The sequence below is a fragment of the Homarus americanus genome, unplaced genomic scaffold (assembly GCF_018991925.1).
Source record: "Homarus americanus isolate GMGI-L3 unplaced genomic scaffold, GMGI_Hamer_2.0 scaffold12870, whole genome shotgun sequence".
NCBI classification, from domain to species: Eukaryota; Metazoa; Arthropoda; class Malacostraca; order Decapoda; family Nephropidae; genus Homarus; species Homarus americanus.
Genome location: NW_024711502.1, coordinates 537,008 through 562,515, shown reverse-complemented (window position 1 = coordinate 562,515; position 25,508 = coordinate 537,008). Strand labels below are relative to the sequence as shown.

General features: G+C 41.9%; 1 protein-coding gene across 5 annotated transcripts in view; it reads right to left on the bottom strand.

Moving 5' to 3' along the window:
- The window catches only part of LOC121858374 (hemicentin-2-like), a 30,583-nt gene extending 5,080 nt beyond the window's left edge, over positions 1-25,503 (bottom strand). Inside the window, exons 1-18 of one of the 5 annotated variants that reach the window (XM_042354818.1) lie at positions 25,415-25,503; positions 21,173-22,182; positions 19,102-19,458; positions 18,638-18,783; positions 17,628-17,836; positions 16,814-16,931; positions 16,010-16,241; positions 15,316-15,437; positions 14,711-14,924; positions 11,009-11,130; positions 10,502-10,706; positions 9,540-9,706; positions 8,752-8,956; positions 7,744-7,874; positions 5,371-5,569; positions 1,670-1,826; positions 1,218-1,376; positions 347-561 (exon numbers count right to left, since the gene is read on the bottom strand). In XM_042354818.1, coding sequence (XP_042210752.1) covers positions 347-561; positions 1,218-1,376; positions 1,670-1,826; positions 5,371-5,569; positions 7,744-7,874; positions 8,752-8,956; positions 9,540-9,706; positions 10,502-10,706; positions 11,009-11,130; positions 14,711-14,924; positions 15,316-15,437; positions 16,010-16,241; positions 16,814-16,931; positions 17,628-17,836; positions 18,638-18,783; positions 19,102-19,458; positions 21,173-21,476 — 3,262 coding nt within the window. In that variant the 5' untranslated portion in view covers positions 21,477-22,182; positions 25,415-25,503. Of the gene's footprint in view, positions 1-346; positions 562-1,217; positions 1,377-1,669; positions 1,827-5,370; positions 5,570-7,743; positions 7,875-8,751; positions 8,957-9,539; positions 9,707-10,501; positions 10,707-11,008; positions 11,131-14,710; positions 14,925-15,315; positions 15,441-16,009; positions 16,242-16,813; positions 16,932-17,627; positions 17,837-18,637; positions 18,784-19,101; positions 19,459-21,172; positions 22,183-25,414 lie in introns of all 5 variants that reach the window. The other 4 variants (XM_042354836.1, XM_042354823.1, XM_042354829.1 and 1 more) reach the window with 4 other exon arrangements.
- Between the last annotated feature and the right edge of the window lie 5 nt (positions 25,504-25,508).

Here is a 25,508-nt window from a genome sequence, read left to right as displayed (position 1 = left end):
GAAAGGTCACTAAGATGAAAGGATAGAGGTGAGTGGTGTGGGAGAGGTGAGTGGTGTGGGAGAGGTGAGTGGTGTTAGATTACTTCTCCTGACGGTGAACGTGGATGACTGTACCTGTATGTGTACCTGATTCTGGTGTCAGTCCTGTATTTCTGTGTATATAAATTTCTGAGCCTCGACTGACAGCTTGCAACACCACAACCCCTCCCCTCGTCCATCCTCCCCTTTTCTCTCCCCCTTCCCTCCTCCTTCTCCAACTCCCTCCGACCACCACCTACACTCTCCCTCTCAGCCTCTTTTCTCCTCTGCTTCTCGTCTCTCATCCCCCTTTCTTCCTCCTCATCACCTCTTATAGTCAACGTAGCATTAGCAGTGACAGCATCGAGAGGCGTACTGGCGCGGCAGGTGTACACGCCCTCATCCTCCTCCCTGACCCCATTCACCACGAGGGCGTTGTTGGGTCGGCTCTTCAGTCTCTCGTTTTTCAGGAAGTCGACACGTTCACCGTTCACCAGCCACTCAACCTTCAGCTCCAGGTCACTGTCTGCTGTTGCCTTACACCTGTGGAAGGAGAGGACGAAGAGAAATAAGAATAACAGGTAGATGAAGAATAGAATAACAACACCCGACAGTTACAAAGCAAATAGAAATGAAATCAAAGCAAAGTAAGATAGTTATGAATTATGTTTAGATCAATCAAATTAGGTGGTAAGAAAATTGGCACACTGAAAAAAATAATACAAAAACAAGGTCGTCTAATCCAAACATGGCAACAATAACAAGGACGCCATTAAGTACGAGGATGTGAACAAGGACGAAAAGCAACAAACAAGGAGAAGGATATTATTGATACAAATACGTTATCAAGAACAAGGATGTGAATAAGGATGGGAACAAGAGTAAGCACATGAACAAGAAACAAGATCGTTAGCAGTAACAAGGACGTTAGTAAGAAACAAATGCGTCAAAAGAAATAAAAAGCATGAACATTGCCAGAGAGTGTTGCGGCGGCCCTGATGTGAGCTCATACAAGACCACACTTGACCAACATCGGCGCAGGTACAGATACATTCAGAAGCCAGTACTTGCCAGCAGTGCGTAACAGCGACGTGACCGACCGCCCAAGCGAAGAGGATTAAGTAAAGGACGATAGAAAAGAAGAACCACATTATTAAAAAAACGTCAAATTAAACAACAAGGACGTCAAGAACACATACCTGAAGAGAGCGTTTGCTCCCCTAGCACGTACACGGTCCTTGGGGGGCTTAATAATCCTGGTGGGTTTCTCTACAAGGAGGAGGATGCTGCTTTCCATCACCCCATGAGTGTTGACGGCCTGGCAGTGGAAGCGACCCGCATCACTCGCTGTAACCGACCTGACCGAGTACACCCAGAAAGCAAGAGGTGATATTGAACGATAGAACTCTAATTTATGTCATTTGCTTACATATATTAACAGAATGACTCAATTTTATTGTTTATATTATTAGTGATGAAGCTGTGACACTTTAATGAAGTGGAGGGAGTGACTCAAGAGTGTTTGGAGTCTTCAGTCAAAGTCACTCATGAAGTCCTTGATGGTAGTGGGGATGAAGATGGCAGTAGTCCTCGTGATGATGATGGTAGTGGGGATGAAGATGGCAGCAATACGAAATGTTGAAGGACGAACCTAATGATCAGGTCACCATCACGGTTGACCTGGAGGCGGGAGGAGGACAGGAGGACGCCATCTTTGTTCCAGTGAACGGTGGGTGGAGGTTGACCCGAAACCCGGCAAGTCAAGGTCACGGTCTTGCCCTCCACCGCATGGATGTTTCTCGGTGCCTCTGGGTCAAGGCAAATCAAGTTAGGTTAGCTTAAGTCAGGGGTAGTTAGATATTTTATGGTTACTAAAGGGACCCCAAAGCTCCCTTAGTATGCCTTCAAAGTTTCAGGTATTGCAGCTACGGAACATATACAGGCTCATATATATATATATATATATATATATATATATATATATATATATATATATATATTATTTCATGTAAATCCACAATGATAAAATCCACAGAGTATAAATGAAATATCCAGTGTTGTTAGTACAGTTTATTGACAATCATAGGGAATCTGATATGGATTTTACAGTAAATGTTCAAAGTTCCGGTCCTCTTCCTGAGTGCAGGCTTCAGCCCGTCGCATAGGTGACTTGTACACGTTTGAAGACTCCAGGAGTGTTGTGAGTGCTTGTGGCACTGTCCTGCACTCGACGCTACAATTCTTCACGAGTCGGGACCTCTGGAGCATACACTTTGCTTTTAGCGTGACCCCACTTGTAGAAGTCAAGGCGATTTAGGTCAGGTGATCGAGGTGGCCATAGAAAAGTGCCGCCAAGTCCTATCCGCCTGCTAGGATACCCAACATTTAGGAATTTCGTTGTTACTCAAGTAAAATGAGCTGGGGCACCATCATGTATGTACCACAATTGTTGACGCATCCTGATGGGCACATCCTCAAGCCTCACTGGCAACGTGTTCTCAAGAAAATGTGTATATGCTTCATCTGTCAGTCGCTGGGGGCCAGTAAGGTGACCTTGGTATGCCCCGGATTGAGAAGTGTATTGAAGTTAGGCGACAATTACTTCTCTAACGTCAGTGTCACAGCTTATACACTTGGGGTTCTTAATAATTCTTACACCAAAAATGCTCACGTACATTTAAAAATATGCAACAGGAAAATGACAATAAGAAACCCATATTGTATATTTTACAGCCTTTAATAGCAGAACAAGAAGCAACTTATATATTATAGTACACAGACAGTAATTAATATACCTCTTTAACTAGAGATGTGAGATCGTATCTTAACACGCTCACTGTGACGTTATGGAAAGGTAGTAGCCGAAAAAATGCCTTTTAATTGGCACTATAAGATGCTGTGGTACCTGTGTGTGTGTGTGTGTGTGTGTGTGTGTGTGTGTGTGTGTGTGTGTGTGTGTGTGTGTGTGTGTGTGTGTGTGTGTGTATGTGTGTGTGTGTGTGTGTGTGTAAAGATGATGATGGTCCTTTGGTACCTTTACCAACTGTGTATCTGTTGAGGTGACGGTTACCGTGAATATAAATTACTTGTGAAACTGTCGTATACGTAACAACCTTCCTGGTTTGTCACCACTTGTAGCAATCACTTGTGAAGCACGTTACCTTATATTTTAGGCATACTGAAATATAGATCAAAGTTTATTGGATCTTCTGTAGTGAAATCCAATATGTGCCGAATAATTTTTTAGTGGGTGTACAGTTTCAAAAAGGATTATCACCGTAATTTAACCACTGTAGCTATGAGTGTTAAATGAGGACGGAGGCTGTGTTAAATAGCTCTGCTAAATACGTCCTGTTGATGATGAGAGTTGAGCGAGGTGAGTAGGGACCCATCGAGGGAAGAACGGAAATATATCCGACGTCCTCCCTCGAGGGAAGACGGAACCATCCACGATGGCTCTCAATAACGTCTTCCTCTAGTGAGTGATATCAAACTACTGCCCGCAATAGGTGGCCAGAGAGCCGGTTACTTAATGCTTAACTCGGCACGTAATTGACGTGACTTCCCGTGAGCACACCTTATCACGTGCTCTGAACATGCTACCTCATAGGCTAATACACTCTCTGTCAGGCCACTTGAATTTTTTAAACCATTTAGTTTTAGGGATCAGAGTTATGACATATATAAATATTTAAGCCCATAAACACACCATAAATACTTCTGTACACACACACACACACACACACACACACACACACACACACACACACACACACACACTCACAGCTATATTGGTGGCCCCCCGGATAAGAACAACACACACGGCGTCGAGAATAACAATAATATAATACCACTCTTATAACTGGCAGTATCATATGTACACATTCAAGACACAGGTGTGTATCACCTTACTGCACTCAGGAACATACAAGGGAACATACAGCATACAAGGGAACATTCAACATACAAGGGAACATGCAACATACAAGGGAACATGCAACATACAAGGGAACATACAACATACAAGGGAACATGCAACATGCGCGGGAACATACAACATACAAGGGAACATACAGCATACAAGGGAACATTCAACATACAACATTTACTCACACGTGGCTCAACAGATCATGGGAAGAATATTATTAGACAGCTTATGTTTACTTCACCAGATGATTTAACGCCCGAATGCTACTTTATACTAATCAAACTAACCGAATTTAACTTTATCTAACCCAAGTTAAACTAATCTAATTTTAACCAATGCTAACTTTATCTAACCCAAGTTAAACTAATCTAATTTTAACCAATGCTAACTAACCTAACTTAACTAATCCTAATTTAAACCTATCATATCCTATCTTAACCTAATCCATCCTATCCTACCTTAACCTAACCTAACCTTACCTTAGCTAACCTAACGTAATGTGAGCTAACCACTCTAACACTAACCTAACCTAAACCCCAAGGCAGCGTTAGGGTCGGTTAATCATCGGATGAAATAATGCTGAAAGGGGCGAGTCTTCAGGTGATCCTATGAGGCTTACAAATTGATGTTTACGTATTTAAATCCTAACTGGTTGAATTCCTTGAGATATCCGTCATATCCTTGAGGCATCTGTAATGGTCAATATCTCAATTAATAAAAAAAAACACGATTAATTAAAGAAATAGTCAACTAATTCACTAATACTAAATACTTTTGATTGGTTTATTTGTCATATTCTATTTACGTTGTAGGATTTCGTAAAACAGGTTACATTTACAGTCAACTGATGCCATTTACAGCATCTGGTAATTGACTAAGCAGAGGGTAAGTGTTGTTGCCGAACTGTGAGGATAGTAGTCTTGCTTATTATCTTATATGAGTGGGAGAAGTAGAGAAGAGTTATATTTTAGGATCACGTTAAGATAAGTCCTCCCAGCTTATTTCATCTTCAAATTAACCACCCTTAACTTTAACCCAATTTACCTAACATAGACTAACCTAACCCACTGTGACTTAATCTAACCTAACTCCTCCAGGTGAAATATGCTAAGGGGGGGGGGGGGCCAATCCGCAGGTGATCTGATTTTTTTATATTTGAAATTCAAGGACAATATCAGTTGAGCTGACAAGAACTGGGATCCGAACCTCCAGGAACTTAACGAAGTAATGGAAACAATAACCAGTGAACGAATATCTCGTGTGTCTTAGAGAACGAAATGAAGATGGGACTTAATGCTGATAAGAGTAGAGGGGAAGAGGCATGGACTGGGGAAACATAAGCATCTTACACAAGCAAACAGAAACCAAAGACAAGCGACAGAAAACAACTCGCATCAACTCGGATTACTTCCAGGAACACTCACCAACCACCTTGAGGTAGAATATCTGTGTGGTGGGCGGGGTGGTGGAGACCTGACACTCGTACTCTCCTTCGTCACTCTTCTGTAAGGAACTGATCTGTAGCTGCCACTCCTCCCCCTGATGCACGGCGGAGAAGCGCTCGTCAGAGGAGTACGTGAAGGCACCAACCGTCAGGAGGTGAGTATCCCTCATCCAACTGACCTGCGGAGGGAACAGGAGAGGATATGAGGCGTCGTTACTGTAAATGGCGGTCCAAGTAGCGTCCCTTGAGGTACTACGTACCTCACGCTGTCACCACCAGTAACTTACTGCAACGTCACGTCACACTTTCACCACCGGTAACTCACTGCAGTTTCACTAATCACACCGTCACCACTGGTAACTAACTCACTGTAGCTTAAGTCACACTGTCAACACTTATCGTGTCATTAGCTCATACTGTTATATTGATATTGAAACTGTTTATTTAGCCAGGAGAACACAGATACAGAGTGGATAAATAATAACAATATTAACATGTTTGAGCCAGTTGAGAGCCTGAGCTCTCTTGGAGGCACCTGATATATACTGTACATTTATCTTTTGGAAGAATTATGTAACATTTACTATAGTATCTTCTGAGACAGTACATGTAACAAGGTGGTAATAAGAACATATCAGAGTGTTGCCACGGTTATTACTTCGTTATTTTATTTATTTATTTACGTTTATAAGTGTATACATATTTTACAGTGGGGTTGATATTCATTAATATGGTAAGGGAGGGAAGCAGTACAACATGGGTTGTAATAAGGTGGAACAAGAGGACAGAAGCTGTCAGTATCGTGTTTTGTTGGCAAATATAATTATTACAATGGTAATTTCTATCTATCTACATGACAATTTATGATACTATATAATGGTTTTGGTGGTACAATAAAAGTAGGAATATAAAGTGGGTGTTAAGTTGTTCCACACCTTCACACCATATTTTATGGAGGTCTGGGACTGAGAGGGGCACATGGGGGTGGTCTTAGTAGCTCTGGGTGCCTTAAGTTGTATCTCTGATTATTCCAGAACTGGAAATAATTATTGTCAATCAAATAATTTGACAGACTCGTAAACAAATAGGGCACAGCAGTAGGTGTTAATATCCTCGAATTTCAACATTTTAAATTTAGCAAATTGTTCGTTTTTCAAGTAGGTCATTGTCCGCACAACTTTCTTCTGTGCAGTAATCAAGGCCGTTTGTTTTCTATAGTACGTAATAAAAATTATGAATGGTTACTTAGTTCCCTGTAGCTTAACTAATGGTTGTGCTTTTGTTGTTTCGTATTATATTATACTACGTACTATAGTAAACAAACGGTCTTGAGTTGCCAGCTGTCTCCAGCAGTGTTCGAAGAATCTTGAACGAGACTGTACAACAAGAACAGTACAGGACCGAGAGTGGAACCTTGAGGGACGCCATGCAAAATTGGTGAGGAGTCAGATTGATTATTATTATCATAGCAGACATCCTGCTTCATGTTTGACAGATATGAGGTAAACCAATTGTGGGATAAGCCCCTAACTCTGTAATGTTCAAGCTTTGCCAGGAGGATGGTATGGTCGACAGTAGCTTTAGAGGGGTCCAGGAATATTCTGACTGTGAACTGACTATCATCAAAGTTGCTTAAGATGTCGTTAGTAAAGGATAGCAGAGCTCTCAGTTGACCTTCTAGCTCTAAATCCAAACTGATAGTCTGTAAGGATGTTATTGACACTGCAGAAGGAATTTAGTCTATTACATGCTAGCTTCTCCAGTATCTTACTTAAGGCTGGGAGGACTGATATGGGGCGGTAATTCTTGAAAGACTTTATCACAAGGTTTCCTTATATGCTGGGTGAACTTTATCAATTCTCAGTTTGTCCGGAAAGGCACCACTAGTGATGCTCATTGGTATATTGTCGTCGCCTGCTGCTCCATTTTTTTACATTTTTATGATGGTCAATAATTCAGCTGTCGTGACAGGGGATAAGAACAGCTCATTTTGCTGTCTGTTTTGTAGGTATAGGCTCTAAATCCTCATGGTGAATAGCGATGCTCTCTGCAAGATTTTTGCGAACACTAATAAATAATCATTGAAGTGGTTGGTAATAAGGGAGGGTTCCGTTACAACTGTACCATTTATCATAAAAGCCGAGTAGGGGGGCGTGGGTTGAGTGTTCCTTTTCTGAATAGAATTGATGATACTCCAGGTTTTCTTACTGTTGCCCGATGTTAACTGTAGCTTATTTGTATAATAGCTACGTCTGGCATTTCTAACTGCTTGAGTTACTCTCTTTCTGATACTTCGGTTATCGGCAATCACTCAAGAGTAGCATCACTAACTAACAGTAGCGTCACAACTTACGGTTTTAACGCCGATGTTGTTGACACTGCAGGTGAGTGTAGCTGTGTCACCCATCACGGCTGTCAAGTTCTTGGTACCCTCCGGCACGATCTTTCTCACCGTAGAGGCAGCAGACGGTGTCGGTGCTGGTTCTGGTGAAAAAAGAGTACACTTCGAATCACTGGGCAAAACGATTCTCTTAGCGAAAGAGAGAGACTTCATCTGTTGGTGTACATCACACTAGCTCACAGCTGAGACTCCTTTAATGGCTATATATATATATATATATATATATATATATATATATATATATATATATATATATATATATATATATATATATATATATATATATATATATATATATATATACACGTAAGTTTTATTTAAAGTATATACTGTAGCCTTTGTCTTCCGTCCACTTCCAATTTCTTTTAAAATTATTATAAAATTTTCATCTAAAAGCAATATTAATATGTCTTATACATTTAACCTCAACATTATAATAATACGAGCATTAGTATATTAATTCAAGTGTTATTACAAGAATTTGTCCTCTACAAGTTTTTTCCTGAAGTATTTTCTCCAGCCCAGTGTGTTCGTTTCCTGTTGCTATTTTTTGCTCCGGTCAACTGGACGAACTTCCATTTTTGTTTACTTGATCAACGCCACAGAGAACCTATGTGAAGGTCCCAGAGATGACGACGAGTGCAAATATGTCAGACATGATAAGCTGACACCTTTCACCCTGATTCACATCTTGAAAGGTTCGTAAAGCAGTAAAGATGTAAGAAGCACCTAACTGATTGACTTAAGCTATGATAAAGATGTCTATAAAAATATAATATCTCAAGTGTCCAGACTCTAGAAATCTTATATACAGTACGTTAAATTTGTCTCCATCTGTTAAAAGCAAAAGTTGAGCGCCACTGTTAATGTTAATTAGGGACGTTATTTTTGTGTTTATTTTTAAGGGACATTGTAAGTAAAGGTTCATTTTCATATTTCCAGTTAAGTCGCAACACTCACCAACCACCTTGAGGTAGAATATCTGTGTGGTGGGCGGGGTGGTGGAGACCTGACACTCGTACTCTCCTTCGTCACTCTTCTGTAAGGAACTGATCTGTAGCTGCCACTCCTCCCCCTGATGCACGATGGAGAAGCGCTCGTCGGATATGAACGGGTACTGGTTCACCGTCAGGACATGCGCGTCTCTTACGCGAATCCAAGCTACCTACAGAAGGAACAGGAAGACTCGTGACTGACAGTAGGGTATGTCTTGCTGCAGTATCCCCTCTAACTCCCATCAGTACCCTCTCTTAACTTCCATCACTACCCCCTCTTAACTCCCAGCAGTAACCTCTGTAATTCCCAGCAGTATCCCTCTTAACTCCCATCAGTACCCCCTTTTAACTCCCATCAGTACCCCCTCTAACTCGCAGCAGTACCCCCTCTAACTCCCAGCAGTACCCCTCTAACTCTCAGCAGTATCCCCTCTAACTCCCAGCAGTACCCCCTCTTACTCTCAGCAGTGCCCCCTCTTAACTCGCAGCAGTACCAAAATACCTTCAATATCATCACTACTAACTCAGAGTGGCGTCACTGTAACTCAGAGTGGCGTCACTGTAACTTAGAGTAGCGTCACTGTAACTTAGAGTAGCGTCACTGTAACTCAGAGTAGCGTCACTGTAACTTAGAGTAGCGTCACTGTAACTTAGAGTAGCGTCACTGTAACTCAGAGTAGCGTCACTGTAACTCAGAGTAGCGTCACTGTAACTCAGAGTAGCGTCACTATAACTCACAGCAGCGTCACTTACAGTTTTGTCGCCGAGGTTGTTGAAACGGCAGGTTAGTGTAGCTCGGTGACCCAGCACGGCTGTCAAGTTCCTGCTGCCTCCCGACTTGATGCTCTTCACCGTAGAGGCAGCTCGTGATGTCGGTGCTGGTTCTGGCGAGTCTTGTGCAAAGAGTAACTTACCAGTCACTTACATGAGCAAGTTAGAGATCGAGAGAATTTGAAATAGAGAGAGCCAAAAAAATCACTTAATTACCGTAAATATTATCTTTATGTAGCTACTTTATGTAACTATTGTATAAAAGTGGTATAGTAAACCTATTTATATAGCTAGTTTATATAACTAGTATAGCAAAAATGTTTCTATAGCTAGTATACTGTATATAAGTAGTATAATAAACCTTATGTGTACACAGCTGCCTTATAAAACTAGGACAGTAACTTATGAACAAAAAATTCTTCTAGTATGAACTGTTTTATCATCAGAAATATCGGTATTACCTGGGTGTGTTGTTGGCAGTGTTACCTGGGTGTGTTGTTGGCAGTGTTACCTGGGTGTGTTGTTGGCAGTGTTACCTGGGTGTGTTGTGTTACCTGGGTGTGTTGTTGGCAGTGTTACCTGGGTGTGTTGTTGGCAGTGTTACCTGGGTGTGTTGTTGGCAGTGTTACCTGGGTGTGTTGTTGGCAGTGTTACCTGGGTGTGTTGTTGGCAGTGTTACCTGGGTGTGTTGTTGGCAGTGTTACCTGGGTGTGTTGTTGGCAGTGTTACCTGGGTGTGTTGTTGGCAGTGTTACCTGGGTGTGTTGTTGGCAGTGTTACCTGGGTGTGTTGTTAGCAGTGTTACCTGTTTGGACATTTTTGTGTACGTTATGTCTGTTGTTCCTGCAACGTGAACTTAAGAATTTTTAGGTGAAGTCTTTTAAATTATTGTTACGAAGAATATCAATTCAGGAACCTGGGAGAATCCGACCCAGCAACACTCACCAACCACCCTGAGGTAGAATATCTGTGTGGTGGGCGGGGTGGTGGAGACCTGACACTCGTACCCTCCCTCATCACTCTTCTGTAAGGAACTGATCTGTAATTGCCACTCCTCCCCCTGATGCACGGCGGAGAAGCGCTCGTCGAGGGAGAACGTGTATTGTCCCGCCGTCAGGATGTGAAGGTCCTTTTGACGAGTCCACGTGACCTGAGAGAGGAACAGCAAGTGAATTGTACGACACAGCACCATTCTGAAGGCTGCCGGGGTACTCGGTGAGCATTCAAAATTCTACCGCAATTACCTCCTAACTTGACTACTCCCTAACATAACCACCTGTTAACCTAACCTAATGTACACTAACCTAATGTACCCTAACCTAACCTATCTTCTAATGTTACTGCAACTTATGGTAGTGCCACTATAACTCATAATAGCATCACTGTAACTCATGGTAGAGTCAGTAACACTATAGAGCTAATGTAACTCCCGATGACATCATTGTAACTCACGGTTTCGCCGCCCAGATCGGTTACCCGGCAGGTCAGCGTCACAGCTTCACCCTGCATCGCTGTCACGTTTCTGTCGTTGACTGTCACAATCGTGGGCTCTTCCTCTTCTGGTTGTGACGGTTCTAAGGAGAAAGAATAATAATGTTTTATTCTGGGTTGTGTCAAAAGTTATTCTGGGTCATGTGACACTGTAGAAGAAAGTGTCAAGTCAAGAGTTATTTGAGCCTTTTTATACTTTCTTGTAAAACGAAGCCAATATTAGTAGGTTAGTGTCTGTTAAAGTTTAGTGAAGTTATCAATAAATTCATTCATATTAAATCCTACCTGTAATATATACTGAAGCCTATTACAGTAATTACTAGTATTGACGTAACTTTCTGCACTTGAAACTAAAGCAACTAGAGTCCTGTGACGAACATTGTACAGTCCTTCAGTGGTGAGTCTGTCTTAACGTCCGTCCTTGTCCAGATTCTTAGCACCAGTCTCACTCACCAACCACTGCACTTAACTTATTCATATTTCTTGTGTTTCTTTGTTATTGCGGCGTAAGTTTTCGGTGTAGTTGAGGTTCATTGTTATATCCACACTTACTCGAGTGTACTGGATCACCCTTATAGCCTTAAAATATCGCCTCCTGGTATGAACACTCACTCAACCTGCATGTGCTGGGCTGAGGCTCGAGTGTTTCCCGAGTCCCTCCAGCACATACACAGCCACACCCATTCTCTTTGTACTCCAGACTCTTTCTCCCTTAATTCTTCTAATCTCTCCTCTGTGGAATATCACTTGTTTACATCTTCTCTTAATTTCACTCCCCCCCTTTCATTAAATCCTTGTGAACCTTGAATCATTTAACATGAAAGTATCTAGCTCAGAATTATTTTACCCTTTATGATTGTTCTCTCGTGTTTCCTGTCCCATCAGCTTAACTCCTTCAACTATGTGGACCTATTCAACTGTTTAGCCATTTGCCAAGACACGCCCCCACATACTAGTATTCACTAATCTGGGGACTTCAATATACAACACACAGAATGGCTAACCTCTCCGGATTTTTATTCTGCCTTCTCTACGCACTGAATTATTACAAAAGTTGTTGTAAGTCAAACAAAAGGCATTTTCATTTAGTGAATGAGCACAGTCTTGAATTTCTTTTCATCTAAAAAATCTTTCTGGTTCTTAGTAAGAAACATCTCCAGTTACTAAGGCCCTTCCTCAGCCCAACTATGAAAACCTCTCTCCCTTCCTCAGCCCAACTATGAAAACCTCTCTTCCTTCCTCAGCCCAACTATGAAAACCTCTCTCCCTTCCTCAGCCCAACTATGAAAACCTCTCTCCCTTCCTCAGCCCAACTATGAAAACCTCTCTTCCTTCCTCAGCCCAACTATGAAAACCTCTCTCCCTTCCTCTGCCCAACTATGAAAACCTCTCTCCCTTCCTCAGCCCAACTATGAAATTCTTCCTTCTCTTGTTGTTCCTCCCACTAACTGTTCGGGGCGGGATCCATGACGTGTACTGTACAGTATTTAGATGTGAACTGATTCCTCTTGGCTCCTCCATCGTGATGGTGTCTTGGGTGTCTGGTCATGTCAGGTTGGTCTTCAGCGGCTCGTGTGGCATTAGTCTATGGTGTAGTGGAAAGATTAGTTAGTGGCTTGACAGCATAAATTTTCAGTTTTGTAGTCGAACATAACATTTAGACCTGTATAGTGTTTGTCTGGTCTCTTCTTATTGTTTATTTTCTATAGAACAATGTATGTCTGTCTGTCTGTCTGTCTGTCTGTCTGTCTGTCTGTATGTCCAAGATTTGTTACAACCAATGGCTGCTTTTTCTTGTCAGCCTCTTACCATATGAAAAAGTAGCATGCCTTTTAGGGGGTGTTTGTGATTGTTTGGTATAATATACAGTATATTTTTTTTTTTATGGCAAACCATTCCGATTACGATAATTAAACATTAAAATTTTTAATGAGTAATTCTAATAAGGAATTCTTGATTTTTAGGATACAGAGTTCTTTTGAGACTTTTATTGACATCTGTACAAAAAAGAGCTAAATAAATTATCGACTAAGCTCCTCCCATCCATACCGCCCTTAGCAACGAGCGGTAGTGTGGGCGTAGCTGGTGGCCAATAGGACTTGGGTAATGAGGTAAATGTTATCATGATCATCGTCTGAATGTTATTGTTATGTGGTTTGAGATTATTATTATTATTATTATTATTATTATTATTATTATTATTATTATTATTATTGTTATTATTACAAGTATTATGATCATTATTATTAATACCGTGTTGTATTACATTGCCGTGAGGTCTATTACACCTTGGTTTAGTGGTTATTAGTCGAGAACAAGGAAGCTTTTATTAGTAAATGAATAAGTGTATATTGAAGCCTATATAGCTAAGAATATACTCGCCATCCCAAAGTAGTTCTGCCTTCACCAACTTACGTCAGTTCAACTCTGAGGATTACCTTTGATGATGATGGTATTACCCTTTGAAGATGATGGTTTAACCCTTTGAAAGTTACGGTTTGACCCTTTGAGGATGATGGTCTAACCCTTTGAAAATTACTTTGTTTTTTAACCCTTTGAGGACGATGGTTTAATCCTTTGAAGCTGATTTAAAGTTTAACCCCTTGAGGATTAAGATTTATCCCTTTGAGGATGGTGGGTTAAACCCTTGGGGACGACGCTTTAAACGTTTTTTGATGTGTCCTAAACTCACGCCATTGTATTTATTATAAGCATTTGTTGTGTTGTAACCTCAAACTACTGGAGAAGTCTGAACGTTTCTGGTTGTGTCGTAAGGTCACGTCACTGGAGTAGTCTGAACGTCCTTTAAATCACAGCAGTGGAGTAGTGTGAACGTCCTTTAAGTCACAACAGTGGAGTAGTCTGAACGTCCTTTAAGTCACAACAGTGGAGTAGTCTGAGCGTCCTTTAAATCACAACAGTGGAGTAGTGTGAACGTCCTTTAAATCACAACAGTGGAGTAGTGTGAACGTCCTTTAAATCATAACAGTGGAGTAGTCTGAACGTCCTTTAAGTCACAACAGTGGAGTAGTGTGAACGTCCTTTAGGTCACAACAGTGGAGTAGTGTGAACGTCCTTTAAGTCACAACAGTGGAGTAATCTGAACGTCCTTTAGGTCACAACAGTGGAGTAGTGTGAACGTCCTTTAAGTCACAACAGTGGAGTAATCTGAACGTCCTTTAAATCACAACAGTGGAGTAGTGTGAACGTCCTTAGGTCACAACAGTGGAGTAGTCTGAACGTCCTTTAAGTCACAACAGTGGAGTAGTCTGAACGTCCTTAAGTCACAACAGTGGAGTAGTGAACGTGTCACAACAGTGAGTAATCTGAACGTCCTTTAAATCACAACAGTGGAGTAGTGTGAACGTCCTTTAGGTCACAACAGTGGAGTAGTCTGAACGTCCTTTAAGTCACAACAGTGGAGTAGTCTGAACGTCCTTTAAGTCACAACAGTGGAGTAGTCTGAACGTCCTTTAAGTCACAACAGTGGAGTAGTCTGAACGTCCTTTAAGTCACAACAGTGGAGTAGTGTGAACGTCCTTTAAGTCACAACAGTGGAGTAGTCTGAACGTCCTTTAAGTCACAACAGTGGAGTAGTCTGAACGTCCTTTCTTCGTCCCTGAGTTGAAAAATCCCAGTATGAAACCCCTCACTTCCACTCACCACCGATCACATTCAACCACACTTGATGGTTGATGGGTGAATCAGCGACCACCACACAGTTGTACCAGCCACTGTCAGAGGTTTGGACTGACGTTATAAGCAACTGCCAGTCCTTCGAGCCTTCCTTATGCTTGGCAATGAACCTCCCGTCTGCTATGTAGAGGTCCGTTCCCGCAGACAACAGGGTCAGGTCAACGTTACGGTACCAAAACACCTGTAGAAAGATGGATAGGTTAAGTTTTTAATTTGGTTTGGTTAGGTTGGATTTCTGTTTGTGTCTGTCTGTCTGTCTCTCTGTCTGCCTCAACTGCCACTATTGATGGTATTACTGTTGTTCAATTAAAGACTTTAGTAAACTATCTCCACGAAGCACGTATTTTGGCTAATAATTATGCTTATCTGTCAAGTAATAAAAATTAAGAGAGCCAACTTCAATCAGTGAGCACACGTTCTAAGGTGCAGAACTATGAGACCCGTGTAATGTGTGTGTGTGTGTGTAAAGTATTAGGCGTCTAACTGCTTCCGTTTTGGAGCTTTGGCTGGAACAGTCAGACAGACATATTCACGGACAGACACGTCCTTTTGTTATTACAGATAACACTCACAGTAGCGTCACCGAGATTGTCGACGCGGCAATTGAGGATGGCAGTGTCTCCCTCCTCTACCGTCACGTTGGTGCTGTGAGTCTCCACGATTATTGGACCCCCGGGTTCCTCCTCCTCCACACCTGCTGGTAAACACAAACATCATTTAAAAACTGCACTTAATGCTATACGTGCTGGGGACCCTACCAATGTACTTGATAAATAGTCTTATGCTAACTGATTTTTCTACCATACTACAGCGTACAATTTGTGTCCCTGTGTACAGTCTTGTGGTACTGTACGTCTCCAAGTCAATATAGTGTTAGCAGAAGTGTTCACGGCAACATGTTTGGTGTGTGACTTTACAGACAACAATAAAGAGTAGAGCGTAAGAGTTGTGTGGAGATTCGACAGTGCCTTGATCAGGACGTGGCACTGATGAGGGATAAAAATATACCCAGATGCCTGACACAGTTATAGTTAAGTGGACAGATGTAGGTGAAGTACTGGTGTGACCTTGTTAAAGTTTTATACACCCAGTCGGTAAGATAACCAACCTATTGGTGTTAAACAGTTGATAAAGGTTCTTAGATTATTATGTGACAGTCTTGGGGAATTCTAGTACAGGCTTTCGCGAATTTCCTGTCAACAGCCAACAGAAGAAAGGTTTAAGATACTAAGACCCGCTGTCAACAACTACTCAAACATTGCTTACGAGTATGAAGAATGAACTCACTGGCAACAGTTAGCCAGACTGTCATAGTGACTGGTGGGAGGGATGAGAGCATACAGAGGTACGCTCCCTCATCTGACTGCTTCACATCGTCTATGGTGATGGTCCAATCGTCAGTGTCGGGGTGGTGGAGGATGTGGGTGCGGTCCTCACCGTCGTATGTGTATCTCCCGGAGGTGAGGATAGTCACATCTCTCTCTCTCATCCACGTTACCTGTTAAGAGTGAAAAACTGAAAGTGGATCCCGGAGGTCTAACTTGCTGTTAGAGGCTGTACAGATACAGCACACTGAATACTATGCTTTAGGTACACAATTAGGCAGTGTGGCAAGAATTGTACTCGACTGCAGTCTTTTTCCCAACGGTAACGTTGGGTAGTATGACTGTCCCGGACGCGTACCAGCGACCCTGAGGACAGGAGGCGAGTGCTGTAGCCACTCTGTCCCACCAGCCCATTATTCGGTCTCAGCAACCCATTACTCGATCCCAGCAACCCATTACTCGATCCCAGCAACCCATTACTCGGTCCCAGCAACTCATTTAGGGAGTTTGTGCTTAAATATCTGGTTAAATATTCATCAAACTCTTAAGACCAGTTAACAAAATACCAGATTACAATTAAAGAAAGAGGAGCAGTACACTGCTCAGCTGCGACAGTGACGACAAGTAATTTACAAGTATGAAGCACAGCTGACTTATTAATGACACATAATTCAGATTTACAGTCAGTAAGTAACAAGTACAATATAAAGCCACCAGTTGGAGGTAGAGAGGACAAGGGACTCACAGTAGCGTCGCCGAGGTTCTTGACGCGACAGTTGAGGATGGCGGTGCCTCCCTCCTCCACCGTCACGTTGGTGCTGTGAGTCTCCACGATGCTGGGACCCCCGACCTCCTCCATACCTGTTGGAGACCACACACACAGTCACCGGAATACACACCTACCGGAGATCTCACACACACTCAGACAAATAAGTCATTCTCCAAACCTGTTATGGACTATGCATCTACCAGACACCTAACTATACTCCCCACACCTGCAGGCCACACAAACACCTAACTATAGTCCCCACACCTGCAGGTCACACAACTCCTCCAAACATGCCACGGGAGGCACACCCACTACACACTAAAGAAAAAAAAATCACTTTCAACATCTGTTTACGAGATTGCAATGCTTTCTCCCTTTCAACGTCTGTCGAAGTACAGACACGTCACATCGCACAAAACTTAAGCAGTCAAAAATTTTCTTACTGGTGAATGAATCTTTTTTATGTCTTAGTGAATCCAAGTCTGTGTTTACGATTGTTTATTATTGTTTGTGATTAAATTCGAACCCACAATCAGGCAGGAGATATAGTTACCCACGTAAAGACTTACGATTTTGACTTCATAATGTAGACTCTTTGACTTCAATATCAACAACTTGACTTCAGTATCTTTACCTTTTAATTTTATCATATTAAAAGTTTCGTCGATCAAATTTTAAGTATTCTGACTTCCCTTTCACTCTCTTCTTCCCACTTTCTCTTATATCCTCTTTTATTGTTGCCTCTCTCTCTCTCTCTCTCTCTCTCTCTCTCTCTCTCTCTCTCTCTCTCTCCACACTCAACCAGATCTTGTGGACCACGAGAGGTTCCAGACTCATCTGGCAAGCGTAGGCGCCTTGGTCCCTTTCCTCCACCATCCGGATCTTCAGCTGGTGGTCCGGGCTGCCTTCCTCGTGCACCACCTGGAAGCGGTCGGTCGGGGCGTAGATGAACGGACCTACAGCCACGATGCTGATGTCTCTGCTACGGACCCAAACCACCTGAGAGATATAGGTAAGTGTTTGAGCCAACTGAGAGATATTGGGGAGATAATATATACGTGTTTGAACCACCTGGGAGATAGAAGTGAAATATAGTTACCCAAGTTACCTGGGGCAAGTAAGTACGGACTCTTTATCAATGAAGGCGATAGATACATGACCCGTACCTAAACTATCAGGGGCACACACAGGTCAAAACCTAACCTAACCTCCCTACAATAGCATTAGGGTGTTTACTCATCAGGTAAAATAAGCTAGGGTGGCTAATCTTCACGTGATAGATACATCCATACACAGAGGCAGGCAACACACTCCGTCTTATTAATCTACGTCACATCCGGTACACCGTCACTGAAGATTGCGGGTAAACACACACACACACACACACACACACGCCTAGAATGGTAAGCCCGTGTAAAGCTGTATATTACAAGCTGGTAAAACCGTGGTGATGGTGGTGGTGGGCTACAGATATTGACCAAATTAAGAGCAGAGCCCATTATAGGCCTTGACCTAATAGACAGACAGACCTACAAAACGAAGTGATTAATATGCTTAAGACGTCTTCGATATCGTCAAATACTACCATCATCAGTGTAAAGATAAAGTATGCAGAGGACACCTGGCAGCAGGGTCAGATCAACACACGTTTACGAAGACAATACAGTGTGGTAGTGCAAGTCAAAGTCACTCGAAGATTTCTGTGAGAGAACATCAATTAAAGATGTTCATGATAATCGGTATAATAAGTACGTACTGTAAAGGTTTTCTAATCACAGGAAGGGAGGACAGGTTACTCACAGAACCGTTGCCGAGGTTCTTGACACGACAGTTGAGGATGGCGGTGTCTCCTGCCTTCACCGTCACGTTGGTGCTGTGAGTCTCCACGATGCTGGGACTCCCGACCTCCATCTCTTCCTCCTCCCCTTCCTCATCCTCGACATCTCCTACGAAGTAAACAAACACACTATTTTTTCCAATAATAACATCGAAATTACACTGGGACTCTACCTTAACTAGATACACTGTATTTATTTAACACCAATTAGGAGACAAAATTACAGACACTCTTAACTAGAAATATTCACTCAACACCCGTCAGAAGCCAAAAATCAGAGACTACCTTCACTATATAGCCACTTATCGCCAGCTAGGAGACAAAATTAATAGTTAAGAATAATTTGAAAAAGTGTAACTGTACTTTACACAGAAACCTATAACTGTACTGATGTTTCAAACGTTATAACTTTAATCCAAAAACTAACCCCAGTAAGCAGCAGTAGTAGCAGCAGTAGTAGTAGTAGTAGTAGTGGTGGTTGTGGTAGCTGCTGGTAGGCTGACGACCACCTCACCACCATCTGGAGATCTTGTCAGAGTACCAGAGAAATCCTTCATTGTGTCAACTATCTGCGTCAGTCTGTCAAAGTCCTCCTGGAAACTACCGCTGTGGGTCATGGACAGGAAGGAGGAGTTGAGTAGTCTGTTGTAGTTGACGGAGAGCTCCTTCATCGCTTCCACCAGCTGCGACACCCCGCCGTCTGGAGGTGGAAGAGCGCTGGCGGAGGCGTTGCAGGGCTGCTTACCAGATGAGGCTGAGTACAGTGTTGGTCTGGCGGGGTATTCTGTGGGAGAGGCGTTGTCGTTGCTTGTGCTGTTCCTTCATGCATTTCTCTCTCTCTCTCTCTCCTTCCCCGTGTATCTATTCTCTCCCTCCCTCCTTTTTCGTCTATTGACTCCCTTCCACCCTGTTTGTCTATTATTTCCTTCTTCCTTGTCTGTCTATTCTCTATTTCCTCTATCTCTACCTCTCTCTCGATCATGGCCGAGCTACTCACTCCACCCCCTCCACCCTCCCCCTCCTCCCACCCCCTCCGGACATCACTTCTCTAGATACAACAACATATTTTACTTGACTTTCTCCGACACTTCTCAGTCTGTTTTATGCACTGTTGACAAATATGGGGCATGAATGGGCTTTTGAATGTACCCGAAGCTGTGTCAGTGCATGTTCAAGGCTGGACACCAAAGGGACTCACACTTGGTGCTGTGACAACATTCTCTGGCAGGTCATCACAACTCTTATTTCAAAGAAGTTAACGCAGGTTGTTTCCTGTTCTTGTAGCTTCATTAACTTGAGGCTGTTGACCTCCAGTGGGGTGGCCGTCTACTAACTAACTACCCTTTGAGGTGCTAATAAACTTATAGTAAATCATCCCTTGCTCTTCTAAAGTAAAAACTAGCCAATTGTTAGGTTAGGTCGGCACTAAATTACGGTAGAGGGGTTGAGTTAGGTTAGGTTAAGTTGGGTTAGTTTAGGTTGAGTTTGGTTAAGTTAGGTTAGATTTCACTAGGTTAAGTTGGGTTAGTTTAGGCTGAGTTTGGTTAAATTAGGTTAGATTTCGCGGTAAAATTGCAGTTTCACTACCAGTTGTTTTTTCACCATAAAACTAGGTGTTTCCCATGGTATTGGGTGTGATTCTTTTGAATTTGACCTTCATTTCCATCGAAAAATATTCGCTTTTGAATTATCACCCCCCTCCCCCATAGAACCTAACCTAACTTTACCTAACTTCCTAGCCCACGCCACATTGCACAGAAATTACTTAATTTGATATCTGATACCATTGAAATCGACCTTGCCTAAGCATCATAGTGTAATTTTGCTTTTTTGTGGACGTGAGAGTACACTCAGACTGAGCGGGTCAGTTGTAAACAACAAGCGACACGCGATGACTGCAGATTTACGTGAATTTCCTGCGACGGAAGTGGTATTATAAAAAGTTGTTGCAATTGACGAGATATAACTTGTAGTGATTCCAAAAGTGTTCTAACCCAATTGGGAGTGAAACTGCAATGATACCTATTTCGCTAAGTTAAGTTGGGTTAGTTTAGGATGAGTTTGGTTTAGTTAGGTTAGATTTCGCTAGGTTAAGTTGGGCTAGTTCAGGTTTATTCTGGTTTAGTTAAGGTTATTTTGTTTACATTGCCCCTTACTCATCAATGAACCATGGGAGTATAGGGAGGTCACGTGACTCATTTCCTGTTCTCAAGTTCAGTCATCTTCTCTCCACCACCTCTCATCCTCCTGCCTTGGACTGTCCTTGGTTGGATCAACTCACACATATTTACCATTAATTTCCTATCTTGTGTCACTTTCTGGCAGAGTATTTCGAGAAGTCACAACTGTTTGTAATACTTTGTATACATATACTGTCTGCAGTGTAAATGATGAACCAATGTGACTTTGTATGACCGCCTTTTGTTTAATCAACATCTCTCTATCTCATTATGTCTCTCCTGCAATTTAAATTCAGACCGACTGTACCTGACACTTACCTGGCAGAGCGGGAGCAGCCTCGCTCATGTTGATCATCTTAGTGGCGAGCTTCTTGACCTGAGTCTCCAACTGTGCCACCCTCCCTTTGGTCATCAGAGTGTGGAAGCGAATGTTTTGTAGGATCCCCCAATGGCTGTCCATAGCCTGGCGGATCTGTTCCATGAACTTTTCCATGCTCGCCTCACTCATGCTTCCGGACTCTGGGTTGTTTCTCCCTTCATCCTTTCCTGCGGCAGTGTCTTCACCGAGCGTGTCGCCGCTCACAAGGAGTAACAGGAGGAGAAGGCGTGAACGTATTAACATAGTTGTGGAGGAGACAGAGACTTCCAGCAACCCTTCTAGCCAGCAAGCGACTGACACATGGTGGGTGATGGTGCCTGTTGTTACCAACTGCCGGTTCGACAACCGCTTACGTCGCGAATTGTCTCGTATTAGCTACACAAGCTAGACACGCTCCTGAATTACTAAATGTTGGTCTTTAGAATTGAATCTCAAGTACAGTCAATTTCGAGTGGTCTGAGTTCCCGAGGAAGATTCTTGGTGCTAGAGAATATTGTCAACGAAACAGGTGCATGGTATCTCCGGGAGACAGGAAGGCCCCGGGGAGGCTGTCATTACATGACGATGTTCCGACGAAGTTACACACTCGCGTTCCACACTGTTCCGCCGAGTCACCACAATTACCACAAGCCACCGCTGAGATCAACACATGGCTAGTTATAATCACCCACGATCGTGTGTGACACTGAAGAGGGTGTCAAATATCAGGAAATATTTTTGTCGAGACAAGTGTCTTTCTACAGTGATCCGTCACAGTTAACTACTGTACTCCTTGTGAGGGCGACAGGTCTAGGGACCACAATGACGCCGTCGTCTGCTGCCGTTATCATCTCATTCTGATATGCCAAGGAGGTCGATGACTACTTATCAGCCCAGTGACACTTGTGGAGCCTCTCATTCACTTGGGGGAGTTAAAGTTGCCATTGAAGTTTCTCTCCAGATGACACATCTAAAAAGTTTTCACAATAAGTCACATGTTAAACACGTGTTTGTTTCACGTACTGCCCAGAAAATACTGAGATGGTGGTAATGATATTGGGCTTACTTCCACTACTACTACTGCTACTGTTAATAACAACAACTGTGTAGCACCTTCCTAACATAGTGCAGATGACAATAATAAGCAGACATATTCTGTGGCACATTTTACGTAAGACAACCAGGCAACTGTACACGATCTTGAACCAGTTAGCGCGCGCGTAAGAGTGTGATGGACGTCACGTTCTAGTGATTTCTGCGACCACAGTTTATGACGATGGAGAAGTGATTTTATTTTTTTTATTTTCTGCTCCGCAAACCTTCACATCTAGTCCACCAAACAGCTACTAAATACACTGTAGTGAATGAGGTGCTGGGTAAACTAATCGTGATTAATTAGTGCACTGACCTGATCTGATCTGAACATAAGTCCCCTTGTTAAGGCTGTGAGTTAAGGTGTTTCTAGTGACAAAATTCTGAATGTCATTGATGATTTCGTGTTGGTTGTGCATCACGAAGCGTCATTATAAGTTATTAAGGATTCTACTCCACGTGCAGTTGTCACGTGAACCATGACGCCACTCGTGGTAAAACTGTCAAAATAACTGAGGCAGAAAAAATTACGAATCATTAACTGAAAATTGTTACAAAAGATTTGAGATTTGAACTCCATAACACGAAACGGCAACAACACTGAGATAATGGACCTAAAGAACGATATGTGTAGTCATGAGCTATCACTTGGCAGGGTCTTCAAGTGCCAACCACGTCTTTGTTTCTCTAGGTCAGTTTCCACGCTAAACAAGCTTCTTGATATCCGGACAGCCACCGGCGAATTCAAAGAACTGTTAAGAAAACTTTATATCCATTTTATTATATACTGAGGGTCTCGCTATGGAAAGAAATGAAGTTTATGTAACCTACTGAAATTTTTATTAGTTCTCAAAATCATTTCAATTTACAGGTTGCTCCTTTACGAATGTTGAGGCTGTGCAGTGCTGTGTTGTACTCCTCGCTTACAGAAGTAAATCCACTTTGTTGATAACTCAGTGACTTGGCTGACGAGGTCATTATTAATATGAACTATTTTTTAGATGGCAATTAAAGTCAGAAGATTTATGTTACAACCTTGAAAGTCGACGTTTGCTATAGATATTCTTCTCTTTCCATTAATAGATTTTCTAATTCTTAAAGAAAAAATAAGGAGGTGAAGGCGTCTTATAGCCTCGAGGCCTTGGTAACAGTTTGTTGTCTTTGGGATTTTCATTAAAGTTGATTTTAGTACATACACGAACCCCGTTGGCAACAAGGAAAAATTACTCGGGGAATTTCTTAAGAACAAATATGCCGCGGCCTCTATGCTTTTGGCTCTTCATAGAATGGAAAAAAAAAATATATATATAAACTTACCATTTTAGCATTAACCATATACTGGTTTTCGCGGTTTGATGAAAAGTTAGTCTTATTAGATACTACTGTAGTTTTATGCGCTGTTTAGAAATACGTTTTCTGGAGAAACGATAAGAAAGTCCTGAAAATTAAATATATCGTATACCCTAAGTGTGCCAGTAATGTACCGCATTACGTAGGTCGTTCCTGCTAATATGCGACATGACTCAGCGTTGGGGTCTTGTCTCGTCGATGAAGTCACGTAGCCCACGACTTCCTTCCTATATCCCAAATAGAGTTAAAGTCGTTCTTGTCTCCGTTCGTAATTACATTCCTATTAATCTTCACATTCTTAACATACGCAATATATGTCTGACTGTTTATATAACAAGATGTACTTTAAACAGCAAGTCAAGGCCGTTGTTCTCCGATCAATACCTGTTATCTATATTTTTTGATAACAAGGAAAAAATTTCTCAAACATCCAACAATTAGAATTAATTTCTTAATCGGAAAAGGGATTTTTGAGGATATTTGACATGATAAAAAGACCTACTTTCTTATATAAAGTTTTAATATATCCACAGCAAATAACACATTGTTGGGCTAAACAGTATTAAGAAAGAATCTCTAGGTTGTAGAAATTCATTTTAGACATATAACAATTATATTTAGTATCATAATTAGTATAATAAAGAGACGGATTGTACTTTCTGCACAAGAAAATAAGTGTCAATTAAGCATCGCCGGAGTCTCAACGTTACTGTCATTCTTAACATTGACAGAGTTAAGAGTCTTTGATATCCGAACATGACGCCATATTGACATTTCCATTCATTATTGAGCAAAATTAGAAGCCTTTGGAGTTATATATCATTTATTAACATAGAGGTAATCTGTTATTATTTAATATCACTGTTTGATGATTGTTTACTACAAAATACTAAGACACAGTGGCTTAAGGAACTCAGAACCCGGAATTGTATGTCTGATGATATTTGATTCCTGTAAATGGTCAAAAATAAAAAATATCAGAAATTATATTAATTGACTTACAGCAGAATTTATGAACCATGAGCCAAAAATTGGGTAATTATGTAACTTTTATCAAACGTAAATGACCCACAATTGTACAAATGTCTTTTCTGCGTAGAGGGTATCGTAAGGTAAACCAATTGCATGAACGGTTATAGGGTGTACGACGCCATTTACGATGACCTTCTTGCCCTGGTCTTTTTCAGCAATATCGCCTTTAACACATAGAATTCTGCACTTTTCGAAGCTTTGGGGTTGTCTCGAAACAAGTTTCCTGGTGGGAATTATTAGCTAGTGTTGTACTCAAAATATCGAAACTTCGAGATCTCTCCAGAGCTTCAAAAGGGTGGTATTCCTGAAACAAGATCAGGGCAAGAAGGTCATCGTAAACGGCGTCGTACACCCAACGACTGTTCTTGCAATTGGCCCTATATATTTGTATCAACTCGTATATATTGATCTCATACAACTAAACAGCAACTCAAACAATGTGTGTACAGTATATTGGTCGTGCTGGACCATTATGCGGGACAAGCCAAGTCTCCTACCAATTTATACAAAGTTAAAGGAGTAATTACTGTATAAGTCAGTCAGAACACGGAGATAAGAGAGCCGTGGCTCTTGTTCTCCTCAGAGCCACGGCTCTCTTATCTCGGTGTTCTGACTGACCGACTGTATAAGTATCAGTTGTTTGCAAGAATATATACCTGTATGTCAGTATATTTACAACTTTCTGAAGAAGGCAAAATAATATGAGGAAAAGACGAGCCTATACTCACTTGACTGAGAAGTAATACAAGTATGGAGAGTTTTCGTGTTATCACTGTGTGGTAGTCATGCTAGTGAGCTACAGTAATTGTTGACGTGCACTTG